This window comes from Gigantopelta aegis, chromosome 1 (genome assembly GCF_016097555.1).
Source record: "Gigantopelta aegis isolate Gae_Host chromosome 1, Gae_host_genome, whole genome shotgun sequence".
Lineage (NCBI taxonomy): Eukaryota > Metazoa > Mollusca > Gastropoda > Neomphalida > Peltospiridae > Gigantopelta > Gigantopelta aegis.
Window position 1 is genome coordinate 33,237,958 of NC_054699.1, and position 14,852 is coordinate 33,252,809.

The window sequence follows — 14,852 nt, forward strand, 5'->3', positions numbered from 1 at the left end:
AAAGAAGGTATGTAATAAATACAGATTTTCACATATGTTGTTTTCGCTTCCTATTTATTGCATGAGTTTATTTTGCAAAAGAACATACAATGTACCACTTGACTGCTACACAGTCTTGTGGTATATATTATTGTGCAAAATAAACATGTGCAATAAATAGGAAGTGAAAACAATGTAGGTGAAGTTCTGTATATTTATTATCCTCATAGTTCAAGATATACAGGGAAATATAACCAGTATAACCCATGTTTGTCATAATGATTTCACGTGCATAACGAATGATGTAATTTTGTGAAGCGACATCATAACTTAATGTGGCTTGTCCAGTCATAGCTTAGTTTGAAACGTTTGGCTTGTTATTAATAAAAATAATATTATTATGTTTAATGTGGATAATAAAGAAATTATTACACTCGCATGTGAGTCGTACAATTTTTACGAAACTGGGTGTGAGGATTTATATATTACCCTCGCTCTAGCTCGGGCAATACAAAACTCCTGACACTCGTTTCGTAAAATCAGTACGACACACAAGCTTGCAGAATAATCTCTATGGCTAGAAATTTAAGAATTTGTCACCTACCATACATGTATGGCAATTTTCGAATGCAAAATGCTCACACAGCAATTTTGAGCCTGCTTACAGCAATTTTCAACAAATAAACACAAAATTAAAAACCAAAAATTATCCCTTTTAACAGTGATAATTTTTATCCAGAAGAAAAAAAACACTGGCAACTATAAAACCCCTGATCTATGGCAATAAATATTACAGCCAAGTCAAATTCTGACAATTTGACCATGAAGTATGAGCCCCATTTCTAATACAAAATACTAATTCCATTCTGACTTCGTGGAACATTTTCAAACAAGAGGGAAAGGAAAGGAATATTGAATGTTTGTTTAACGATAACACGGCATATTTTAAAGTACAGCTGCATATATTTGGTTTGTAATATATGGTAATTTTGATATTTGGTCGACACAAGGAGAAACAGGAAACCCACTGCACAACACAGGCTACTGATCATGATAAAGCAGAGATCTTTTATATGCACTTTACCACAGACAAGGCAGTACCTACCACAGACCTTGACATATCAGTCATGGGACACTGGTTGGAATGGGACAAACACGCAAATAACAAGAGGATGTGAAATGTGATGTATTATTGATCGTAGAAGTACACGCACACACCTTCCTATGATCAGTGTACAACACTTTGTTTACCAATACCACTAGAGCACACTGATTAATTAAACATTGGCTATTAGATATATACAGTGAAACTTCTCTAAACCGGACACTCAGTAAACCGGAATTCCCTCAAGACCGAACTTTTTTCACGGTCCCGCGTTTTACGCAGCTTTAACCACTGAAATAAACCCTTGAAAACTGAAAACCCTTCTACTCTGAATACCGAACGAATTTCCGGGTCCCATTTTGTTTATTCAATACAAATTTTACCTCTGAAGACCGAACAATTAAAAACTTTGAAAGAGCATCGCCTGTCTCGACCATACCAATTAGTTGTCAAAGTCGCGGTGTTACTAACTATACCAGGTGGTATGCGCATGCTCGGTGTAGCGTGTCCGGGACGTGTTTGAGCATATAAAACTCCTTAAACGGTTAAGAAGAGAATTTTCTTTAAGTTTGCAAAAAAAAAATCCAGATTTTTTTCTTGACAATATACATATATAAATATTTTTCAAGAATCGACAGTTGTAACCTGTATTCTCCATTACCTAATCCTCAGATCTATTAGTTCATGTATTCCTTACAATGGCATTAAAATGCACACACACACACTTTTAAAGTGACAAACCCTAGTTTTTAAACACTGCAGCTTATTTTTCACTGTTAAAGCTATTTTTTAATATACCTATTGAAATCAGACTTAATTCAATATTTTATTATTTAGATTAATCGTCTCCAAACACCCAACATCTTTCTGGTCATCCTGGTAGGCCTATTTTTAATACAACTAAATGCATTTTTCTTCTTTTTTGGAGGGAAGAAGTTTGGTTTGTTTAACGACACCACTAGAGCACATTGATTCATTAATCATCGGCTATTGGATGTCAAACATTTGGTAATTCTGACACTTAGTCATCAGAGGAAAACTGCTATCTTTTCCCTAATGCATCAAGGGATCTTTTATATGCACTTTTCTGACAGACAAGAAAGCACATACCACAGCCTTTGATCAGTTGTGGTGCTGGTGCACTGGTTGGAACTAGAATGATCAGTGTAGTCATATTAGCAAAGATGGTGTATAACAAACTTCACATAAACTAACAGCATCACACACTAATATTTAGTTTTTACAATTATTGTCATGTTACAAATGAAAGGGGTGCCCTTTTTAGCAACTGGTCCAAGTGCCCTTTTGCCTTTGGTACCCTCCTTACAATTTCGTGGGTCTGCCTTTGAATATGTTTAGTTTCTTGCATATTGTGAAGGAAGGAAATGTTTTATTTAACAACGCACTCAACACATTTTATTTACGGATATATGGTGTCAGACATACGATTAAGGACCAAACAGATATTGAGAGGAAACCTGCTGTTGCCACTTCATGGGCTATTCATCCCAGACAGGACAGTACATACCGCAGCCTTTGTCACACCAGTTGTGGAGCACTGGCTGGAACGAGACATAGCCCAGTGGATCTACCGACAGGGATCAATCCTAAACCAACAGCGCATCAAGCGAACACTTGACCACTGAGCTACGTCCGGTCCCTGCATATTGTGATGTCACAGTATTAAATATGGACTATGATATCATAAAAACTGATCTAGGAATGGATCACAAAATCGCAGCCTGCATCTCTGTCAATGGGCAGGACATCACCTAGTGGTAAAGCGCTCGCTTGATGTGCGGTCGGTTCAATCCCAGTTGGTGAGCCAATTGGGCTATTTCTCGTTCCAACCAGTGCACCACAACTGGTATATCAAAGGTCGTGGTATGTGCTATCTTGACTGTGGCATTGTGCATATAAAAGATCCCTTGCTACTAGTGGAAAAAAGTAGCTGGTTTCCTCTCTATACATCCAATAGCCGATGATTAACAAATCAATGCACTCTAGGTGTGTCATTATACAAAACAAACTACTTCTCTATGTCCATATGAGTGATAAAAAGTTTGTTTCGTTTACAGATTCCAAACCGACCGCGCATCAAGCGAGCACTTTACCACTTGGCTACATCCCGCCCTATATGAGTAAAAAAACTATATTTCTAACCTTGACACGGATGATTTTGCTCTTGAAACCTCCAATAGCAACCACAAGATCGTTCGAGCCTGGGGGCGTGTCGGTAAACTCATGACTATAAAAAAAGAAACCAGTAAATTTATTTACAGCAAAAATATATTAAACAGAAGTCCTGCTTTAAACATGTACTTACACCCCATCAGTCATCAGTCAGTAAACAGTGCTTAGTCAGTGATGTGTATGTGCATGTTCTGAAGGAAGTGGTGGTTAATAATAATAATATAGTAATTTATGAAATAATTATGACAATGTGTACATGTAGCTGAATCATTTTTAAACAGAAAAAAGTAAGTTTGACAATGGGGAAAATTAAGTTCCATTATTAAGGTTGAATATACTGTAAATCATAAAATATTTATTTAGCAAATAATTTTTTTTACGAAATCAAAACAAGTGACATTTATTAAAAAATTAACAAAACCAGCTGTTTGTCAGCCGTCAATCTATCCAACTTACATACCTCTCAATATCATAAATTAACAAAACCAGCTGTTTGTCAGCCGTCAATCTATCCAACTTACATACCTCTCAATATCATAAATTAACAAAACCAGCTGTTTGTCAGCCGTCAATCTATCCAACTTACATACCTCTCAATATCATAAATTAACAAAACCAGCTGTTTGTCAGCCGTCAATCTATCCAACTTACATACCTCTCAATATCCAACTTACATACCTCTCAATATCATAAATTAACAAAACCAGCTGTTTGTCAGCCGTCAATCTATCCAACTTACATACCTCTCAATATCATAAATTAACAAAACCAGCTGTTTGTCAGCCGTCAATCTATTCAACTTACATACCTCTCAATATCATAAATTAACAAAACCAGCTGTTTGTCAGCCGTCAATCTATCCAACTTACATACCTCTCAATATCATAAATTAACAAAACCAGCTGTTTGTCAGCCGTCAATCTATCCAACTTACATACCCTCTCAATATCATAAATATAATAAATTAACAAACCAGCTGTTTGTCAGCCGTCAATCTATCCAACTTACATACCTCTCAATATCATAAATTAACAAAACCAGCTGTTTGTCAGCCGTCAATCTATCCAACTTACATACCTCTCAATATCATAAATTAACAAAACCAGCTGTTTGTCAGCCGTCAATCTATCCAACTTACATACCTCTCAATATCATAAATTAACAAAACCAGCTGTTTGTCAGCCGTCAATCTATCCAACTACATACCTCTCAATATCATAAATTAACAAAACCAGCTGTTTGTCAGCCGTCAATCTATCCAACTACATACCTCTCAATATCATAAATTAACAAAACCAGCTGTTTGTCAGCCGTCAATCTATCCAACTTACATACCTCTCAGTATCATAAATTAACAAAACCAGCTGTTTGTCAGCCGTCAATCTATCCAACTTACATACCTCTCAATATCATAAATTTCCAGAGAACGTCCCTCTCTTAGCTTCAGAAGCCACACCCCGGGATTAGCTTTTAGTTGAAAGTAACCCTGCAATATATCAAACACATAATCTGGTAAATTATCAAACACATAATCCTGTAAAATATCAAACACATAATCCCTTAATATGTATAAAACACATACTTCTGTAACATATCAAACATATAATCCTGTAATATATCATGCACATAATATGGTAAAATATCAAACACATACGGTAATATGGTAAAATATCAAACACATAATCCTGTAATATATCAAACACATATCCCTGTAATATATCATGCATATAACCCTGTAATATATTATGCAAATAACCCTGTAATATATCAAGTATATAATCTTGTAATATAACAAACACATAATCCCTTAATATGTCAAACACATATTCCTGTAATGTATCATGCACCTGACTGTAATATATGAAGTACATGTATATAATCTTGTGATATATGAAACACATATCCACATAATCCTGTAATAGATCAAGCATATAATCCCGTAGTATACCATACATATAACAGATTTGCTGTAATATATCAAGTATATGATCTCATAATAAACTAATTTCCAAAAGAAACTACATGTATACCAAGACTCTTGAGAGTTTATTGAAGAAAAAACAAAACATCCTGCATGTTCAAAAGATATATATTGATGAGAGTGGCATTTTGGCATGTTGTAAACAAAATTTTATTTCATATAAGCCAAATCTTTTCGAGTAACAAACACAAAGACACTGGTGTGTGTGTGTGTGTGCGTGTGTCAAAATGAGATGATTCGTAATGTGACCGATCCAGTAAAATTAGCTCATGTCTCTGAAAAGTGACTAAACACTGGATTAAAAGCGAGTATGTCCACATCTCTGCATTGATGACATCAATACATTTCGTTGTATTTGGACACCATACCAAATGTTTTGAAATGTACATATCGAGTGCACAGCATTTTATTTAAACAAGATTGAAAAGCAAAATGCTACGAACGTTACAAGTTAATTATGCAGGGGCAAACACAACATCGCGTCGCCCAGCAACTTGGGGTAAGTCAATGATAGCTTGTTTAGTTGGGCATCTCAGAGCCACAGGAAGATTAGCTGACCGTCCCAGGGGCGGATGTCTGCACATTATGTTGCCATGTCAAGATAGAGTTCAGGGTTCAATTTCACAAAACATCGTAAGCCTAGTTTTGCACGTAAACGTAAATCTACAACTAAACCACAATTCTTATTACTATTATACTACAACAAATATAGTCAGAAATACACATATTTCCTTTCCTTTTGTCTTTAAAATGCTCCATCTTCCGTAAAGATCAATTTTCTGCGTGAAATAGACGCCAAACATGTGTAAACGCATGACCGGTATAACTGCTGGTAGCAGACGTAAACGTACGATGTTTAGTGAAATAGGCCACAGATGGCTACAGAGACGGCGAGTCAGGATGTAGGCACTCATGGTCGCCCAGTATGTCCATGGTTAGGAATAGTTTGCGGGAATTCAACTAAAAGCCACGACGTCCCTACATTGGTCCACAATTTACACCCAGGCGACATCAACGTCGATTGCAATGGCTGTGTGCACGTGCACATGCACCAAATCGGTTTCACTTGGCCCACTGTAAAGTAGAACAGTTATTTCTAACAATGTGTGTTTAACTCTGAATGTTCACCCACCAAATTGGCCATGACGATGGTATCCATGAGCGTGTCACTCCTGTTGGTGCCGAGAGTGAACTGCAGACCACGTGGAGGCTGCATGGAGTTAGCGTCATAGCAGTGACCTGCAACACAAACATCATCAGTAAACACATCATCAAAATAAATATTCTCCATAATAAAATTATCTTCTTACTGTCAAAAGTTATAGATCAACATTTGCCTTTTATGCTAAGGGGTGTCACAATATACCAACCTCACAATATAATACATATCATAATACACAACCCACGATACCTGATTCACAGTGTTTTCCCAGTGAAACAAGAAGCTGAAGCTTAATTTAAAATTATTTAAAAATAAGAAATAAAAATGATAAAAGTGAAACACTGATTAAACAGTTTAAATACCACACCATAGACACTGACATTGTAGAAATATAGTCAAACTTCGTTATCTCGATGTTGAAGGGACTGGTCCAACATGCTCAAGATATCAGCAGCTCGAGATAAACATAATAGTAACTGATGCAAATTAACCCAAATATAAATTTATGTTTGTTAACGAAGAACACTAAACAGTATAGTCATTTTTGTATTTTAAAATAATCCTATTTGTGTGTGAATTTCTTTTTGCTGACATAGTTAGAAGAAGGAAATGGCATATCAAATTAATACTCTAAACGTAAGTTAAAAAGGAGTCATTTTACGTGTAAATTTTGTATATACTTTGAGAAAAAACAGGAAAGTACGCCTAGGGATACCAAAATATGCTCGAGATAAGCCTCATACTCGAGATTAGCATGCTTGAGATAACAGTGTTTAGTTTCGTAACATTACATAGGAAAATTGTCTGGTCCAGCAATGGACCTCGAGATATACTGGGTACTCGAGTTTACAGAGGTCGAGATAACGAAGTTTGACATATTGACATAAGCACTCATACCATGTTCTCTGTCCACTTCACTGCGTTGTATGGAGTGAAATAACTTGTCGGTAATTAGTACGGATTGGTGTTGATAAATTGGTATACAATTAAAATAGGAATCTATACAAACTATGAATCGATAATCAAGCAATGGGATTGTGTATCAAATTGTCAGCAGTACTATCGTGACATCCCTATATTATGCTGTGACAAATCAGGGCTTCTAGAAGTTTATAAAAAATCCATTAGCCATGGGATCAGTGATTTAAAAAATCCATTAGCCATGGGATCAGTGATTTAAAAAATCCATTAGCCATGGGATCAGTGATTTAAAAAATCCACTAGCCATGGGATCAGTGATTTAAAAAATCCACTAGCCATGGGATCAGTGATTTAAAAAATCCACTAGTCATGATTAAAAATTCACTAGCCTTACTTTAAATAAATACAATTTTTCTAATAGTAATCATCAAATATGTCACATAAAGATGGAGATAGAGCTTAAAACCTCTTAGATTGGGGGTGGTAAGAGGGGGCAGGATATTCATATTTACAAAATAAGACTTAAATGCAGCATTTAACAAGGGTTTTTTCCACTAGCCTTCGGGCTAGTTATAGTAGTTATTTACTAGCCCAACACTGAATATCACTAGCCATGGGAGTGGGGCTACCATAATCTAGAAGCCCTGGACAAATCAAAAAATGAATTCCTAAAATCATCATTAAGGGAATATTCACTGCCATCAACATTTTCATGGCCTGTACATTTGGGTTTTTTTGGTCCCAACTAGTGCACCTTGACTGGTATATAAAAGGCCATGGTATATGCTATCCTGTCTGTAGGAACGTGCATATAAGTGTTAATGACCTGACGCCATATAACTGTAAATAAAATGTGTTGGGTGCGTCATTAAATAAAACATTTCTTCCTAGCAAGTGCTAATGAAAAAATTAATCTTTCCTTTGAAGACTGGGGCTATTTCTCATTCCAGCCAGTGCTCCACGACTGGTACATCAAAGGCCGTGGTATGTGCTATCCTGTCTATGGGATGGTGCATATAAAAGATCCCTTGCTGCTAATCAAAAAGAGTAACCCATGAAGTGGCGACAGCGGGTTTCCTCTCTTGATATCTGTGTGGTCCTTAACCATATGTCCGACGCCATATAACCGTAAATAAAATGTGTTGAGTGCGTCGTTAAATAAAACATTTCCTTTGAAGACTGTACATGAGAATGATCAAATGTTTGACCTCCAGTAGCTGTGGTCAGTGGAGATGTTAAACAAAAAACCCTTCAACATTCTTTGGTATCGTCCCCATTCCAAAATGTGTATATAAAATATGTAGAATTTGTACGGCATATGTTTATCAACATAATTTCTTTGTTTAACCTTCTTAATTGTGCAGGGGCGGGACATAGCCCAGAGGTAAAGCATTCGCTTGTTGCGTGGTCGGCCTAGGATTGATCCCCATCAGTGGATCCATTGGGCTATTTTTCGTCCAGCCAGTGCTCCACAACTGGTGTAACAAAGGCCGTGGTATGTACTATTCTGTCTGTGGGATGGTGCATATAAAAGATCCCTTGCTGCCAATCGGAAAAGAGTAGCCCATGAAGTGGCGACAGCGGGTTTCCTCCCTCAATATTAGTGTGGTCCTTAACCATATGTCTGACGCCATATAACCATAAATAAAATGTGTTGATTGTGTCGTTAAATAAAAAATGTCCTTCCTTCTTCTGAATAGTGCAGGTGAGATATCTTGCCCATCGTCACACAACCTGGCACACTGTATATCACATGCAGTGCATTTACTAATTCATATTTCCTACCATTTTAATTATGTGACTGGGAATAACGGCCATAAAGTTACAATGGACACCAGGGGCCTAATTCACAAAGGTCTCTTAGGCTCTGCTAGACAACAAAGCATCCTCTTTGTAAGTCTTTTAGCATTGCACTGTGAGATCGCAAAGTTGCGAGAGTTTAGTGAATTAGGTCCCAGTTCACAAAGGTCTCTTAGGCTCTGCTAGACAACAAAGCATCCTCTTTGTAAGTCTTTTAGCATTGCACTGCGAGATCGCAAAGTTGCGAGAGTTTAGTGAATTAGGTCCTAATTCACAAAGGTCTCTTAGGCTCTGCTCGACAACAAAGCATCCTCTTTGCAAGTCTTTTAGCATTGCACTGCGAGATCGCAAAGTTGCGAGAGTTTAGTGAATTAGGCCCCTGGTCACAAATGCACTAAGTGATCATTTTCTTACCTTCAAGAAGAATATATTCCAATTCAAACTCTGCAGTTACAGCAACATCAACCTATATCATAAAATCAAAACAGCCAGCTTAATAAATGTATGAACAACAACAAAAAGTTAAAAATATATAGAGAATCATTGATGATCATATATTTAAGCATATTATTCTTTTGGGATTCCGAAAAATACTTCATATATGGATAAAAAAACAAATACAAAAAAAATACGGTACCATGATTTCTGTGCACATGTATCTTATTAAACATGTTTAAAAACAGAAGAAGAGACAAGTTAACCTACAAAAGGATAGTAAAAAAAAAATTAAAAATTAAATACACAATTGCATAATTTTAATAGATAAAAATGTAATAACCAAAATATATTTTTACACTGCCTGTTAACTCTGATTAGTTAGTAGCTTTAATGACAAAATTTTGTCGTCGCAAAACTAGCAAAATATGATGTTTACAACTATGTTAAAGGCGCAAACTCTAGTTTCAACCCGTAAAAATGGATACCAAGTTTGGTTACATTACAAACCTGTAACATATTTGGATAACGTTACAAGAGAGTGAAACAAGAGTCTGTGACATTGAAACGGTGAAATATTGTTAAAAATAGACTAAAACTCGACTCCATAACTGTTATTTCTCAAACGCACGTGCATTTTAAAAAATATAAAAAATGCATTTTGTGGTATTAAAAACAACAGGATGACCAGAAACACTTCAGTTCTACGGAAATGGATAATCTAAACAATAAAATATAAGTAATGTTTGATTTCAGTGATCATAAACGACTCTAATAGTGAATAATATGCCTTTAAGTTAGTGTTTAAAAACTACTGTCTGTCCCTTTAATGGAACTTAAAATGTGCAGATCTATAACTTTCACTATGACACTTGGTCGTGTCCTACCTCTTCCAGTAATATATTGTCGAGGTCGTACGGCGACCTCACGGCCTGGACCAACCAGCTCTCGGGGGGCTCCATGATCACTGTCAGGAGAGTCTTCTGGGGCAGGTCGTTGAATCGGGCGTACGGACCAGACGTGTAGCTGCCATCGTCATTGAAATTCACTTCAGGCTCCAGCACGCAGCGGTAAAAACTGAAATATAAACACATAGTGATGAAGAAAGAAAAGGAAACTTTTAACAAAACATGTGCACATTTGAAAACCACTGATATTTGTGTCTAGCACTTAATGCTGAGCTAAAAGAAAAGGAAACTTTTAACAAAACATGTGCACATTTGAAAACCACTGAACACTTTTTATTTAACGACGCACTCAACACATTTTATTTATGGTTATATGGCGTCAGACATATGATTAAGGACCACACAGATATTGAGAGAGAAAACCCGCTGTTGCCACTTCGTGGGCTAATCTTTTCGATTAGCAGCAAGGGATCTTTTATATGCACCATCCCATAAACAGGATAGCACATACCACGGCCTTTGATGTACCAGTCGTGGTGCACTGGCTGGAGTGAGAAATATAATGCTGAGCTAAACATGTTCGCTGTTGTTGAAAAACTAATACCTGTATCTCTCTTTTTAATTCGTAAAGGAGAAATAAAAATTCTTAATTTTTAAGAAACATTTTTAGGAACATTTCTGGTTTGTCATAAAAGTTTAAGCTGTTATTTACCCCTCCCTGTTAACCTATGGTTTGTACACCCACAAAAACACTCAGTGATAACTTTGAACATCCACTAAGAAACAAACCTCTTGAGGGGCATTTCTGACAGCTTGTCCTTCGAGTTCAGGTAAAGCTTGATTTCCACATTAGTTACCTCCCTTAGAACCTGAAACAAAAAGAATTGAAGCACTGTTTTTGCAAGTTTTGGTTAATTTTTCCTTTTTTTTTTTTTTGTAGTTTATAATAAGTTAATATTACTTTATTTAAAATGTTTAGAGCAGTTAAAATCAATTGAGTATGAAATGACGTGTGAATTGTGGTATTTGAAAATAAGAACCAGATACCAGAAAAATATCTTCTTGAGGTATTAATATTGAGAAACTAAATTTTTCAACTGCTTAATTTTTTATTCAGACTTACTGCCTTTTGCCTTTGCAAAGCAGTTTGGGCTGCTGCACTACAAAGAAATTGTGATCAACAACAAAATTTTATAGACCAAAAGCAACTAAAAAATTCACATTATTTGAGTAACAAATAACGTACAGTAATTTATTCTAGTGATAAATTTGAGATTATGGTAATATGCAAGTTATAAATTAAAACAGATCGGAACTTCTAGGAGTGAAGCAAGTTTCTGTGCGTCTCTAGTAACAAGTAACTTAAGATTCTAGTGATAAATGCGAGATTGTGGTAATATGCAAGTTATAAGTTAAAACACGTAGTTACTTCCAGGAGTGAAGCAAGTTTCTGTGCGTCTCTGGAAACCGGGTCAACAATCGCCTCAATAAAGAAAGCAGGGGCAGTCTCATCTGCAGGAATCTTCACCACGCTGTAAACAAAGGGAGACAATCTCAATAGTGCAATAACAACAACAAAAATATTGTTTTGTTTAAACATTTCCTGTCTGTGCTGGAAGGAAGGAAATGTTTTAATTAACGATGCACTCAACACATTTTATTGACAGTTATATGGTGTTGGACATATGGTTAAGGACCTCACAGATATTAAGAGAGGAAACCCACTTCATGGGCTACTCTTATCGATCAGAAACATGGGATCTTTTATGTGCACCATCCCATAGACAGGATAGTACATACCACAGACTTTGTTACACCAATGGGCCCAACGCTGTCTCGCTGTCTGTGCTGGAATGAAGAAGTTTGTTTTGTTTAACGACACCATTAGAGCACATTAATCATCGGCTATTGAATGTCAAACATATGGTCATTTTGACACAGTCATAAAGAGGAAACCCTCTATATTTTTCCATTATCAGCAAGGGATCTTTTATATGCACTGTTCCACAGACAGGGTAGGACATACCACAGCCTTTGATACACCAATCGTGGTGCACGGGCTGGAACGAGAAATAGTCCAATGGGCCCACTGACGGGGATCGATCCCAAACCGACCGTGCATCAGGCGTGTGCTTTACCAGTGGGCTACATCCCGCCCCATGCTGGAATGAGGTCATGGTCAAAGCAACAGCAGTGTGGGTGCACCACCATGTCCACAACGTTATTAAATTAACAGCACACCGTGCGCTGTCAGCTATTAAAGGGTTGATCATCATCTCCAAGATGTCGACTGTGTGATAAATCGAACACATAATCTTCACAGAAAAAGTCGATTTTGTTTAAAGGCATACTGTCACAGATTTAAGGACCTTATCTCTCTAAAAATGGATAATAAATAAAAATTACATTAATTGTTGGAAACCAAATCTAGCTATCGCATCACCGTAACTGAACCATGACGAAGTGAAATCCATGTCAACCCTCTCGGCAATTTTAGTTTTTTAATTGTGGACCATTGCCATAATTCAATTATTTTTACAAAATATCATTAATAAATGGAGTATTGTGGTTATGAAGATGGTTGAATAAAGTACATTTAGGGACAAATCAAATGATGTTTGTTCAGGTAATACTTTGTTAGACCATTAAATAGGTCAGTGGTCTGTGACAATATGTCTTTAACATAACTAGAGCACATTAATTAATTAATCATCTATTGTTTGATACTTGTGACACATTGTCTTGAGAGGAAGGTTGCGAAGAGTGACTGTCATCAGGTCTTTAGATTGCAGCAAAGTCGAGGCGATAAAAGTTGTGCGCAAAATACAAATTAAGTACAAACGTCATCGTTACTTGCTGACCTCAAAATATTTGACCTCAATAAATCGAAATGTATTTTTGAATATTGACAACTCTCCAGCAGCGGTTAATGACAGTACTGAACTAAAACGACCTTCCTGCACTCAGAAAAGACAAAAGTCCCCGTTGTGTCCAAATTAGTGAGATCTACAGCCTTGGTAACTAATTAATTCATTGTCCAGGGCCCCATTCCACGAAGCGATCTTAACACTAAGATCATCTTAAGTGCATTAGGTAATTATGCATTTATGGTGATCTTAGCTCTAAGATCGCTTCGTGGAATGAGGCCCTGAACACAGAGTCCAGATAGCTTAGCTGATGTGTATGGACAGGATAGCATGCATGGAAATAAAATGAAGACACTTAAAACCACAGTATTATTACTGGAAATAAAGTTTGTTTTGTTTAACGACACCTCTGGAGCACATTGATTAATTAATCATCGGCTATTGGATGTCAAACATTTGGTAATTCTGACTTGTTGTCATCAGAGGAAACCCGCTACATTTTTCCTAATGCAGCAAGGGATCTTTTATGTGCACTTTCCCACAAACAGGAAAGCACGTACCACGGCCTTTGACCAGCAGTGGTGCACTAATTAGAACAATCAGTTGAATGGATCCACTGAGGTGGTTCGATCCTGCGATGCAAGCACTTCAGGCAAGCACTCAACCGACTGAGCTAAATCCCGTCCCTATATAGAGATTATTAAACAAGCTTGTGAGTCGTACTGATTTTTACGAAACGAGTGTCAAAATTTTTGTATTGCCCGAGCTGCAATATATGAATCCTGACACGAGTGTAATAATTTCTTTATTATCCATATTATCATTGTTGTTTTCTTTATGAATAACAAGACCCAACTCAAAATGTTTAAGCCACAACTAGAAGGAGACGACGATATGACATATTTCAACTGCCCAGTCTGAGCTAGGACTGGAGAAGCAACGCCATGTTATTACATCACTTCCCAAAATTATGTCATAACACTTGTTATTACACGTGTGCTTCGTATGATTATTAACGTGGATAATAATACTGGATATTTACCTGTGTTTATCTGACCCAAATATAACCTTCTTTCTGCTCTCTGACTGGCTTTTAGCAGTTAGCAGAGCGCCCACCTTCAATGAGAGTTCACTCCCCCTGAAAACAAATGAGAATCATTAAATACTATCATAATGTTTAATATTTTTGTACTAGATGTTTTATTTTTGCTATAAAGAGCAATTATTACCAACTGATTAACAAAATAAAGAACGTCCGAACCATAGAAGCAAAGGAAAAAGAAGAAGGTTAGTCATGTGACCGGAACAGGAAGGGATACACAGTAGAATAATTAGATCATCCCATTGGCTGTTGGGATGTTTGGATCAGTCTACTAATGGTAGGGAATATGCACTAGTTATGAGGACAGGTGATGTTGAAAAGAAATGACATGTGTATTATGTCTAAATGTTTATATCTTATGTCTAATTAATCCATATCTGTGACGTCACACTATTGTTC

General features: G+C 36.6%; 1 protein-coding gene across 1 annotated transcript in view; it reads right to left on the minus strand.

Moving 5' to 3' along the window:
- Positions 1-14,852, minus strand: part of LOC121376456 (UDP-glucose:glycoprotein glucosyltransferase 1-like) — a 96,451-nt gene that overhangs the window by 31,758 nt on the left and 49,841 nt on the right. The window contains exons 25-32 of the mRNA XM_041504366.1: positions 14,394-14,489; positions 11,914-12,016; positions 11,274-11,353; positions 10,464-10,653; positions 9,556-9,607; positions 6,391-6,497; positions 4,678-4,763; positions 3,248-3,332 (exon numbers count right to left, since the gene is read on the minus strand). Of these exons, the coding sequence (XP_041360300.1) occupies positions 3,248-3,332; positions 4,678-4,763; positions 6,391-6,497; positions 9,556-9,607; positions 10,464-10,653; positions 11,274-11,353; positions 11,914-12,016; positions 14,394-14,489 (799 nt within the window). The remainder of the gene's footprint in view (positions 1-3,247; positions 3,333-4,677; positions 4,764-6,390; positions 6,498-9,555; positions 9,608-10,463; positions 10,654-11,273; positions 11,354-11,913; positions 12,017-14,393; positions 14,490-14,852) is intronic.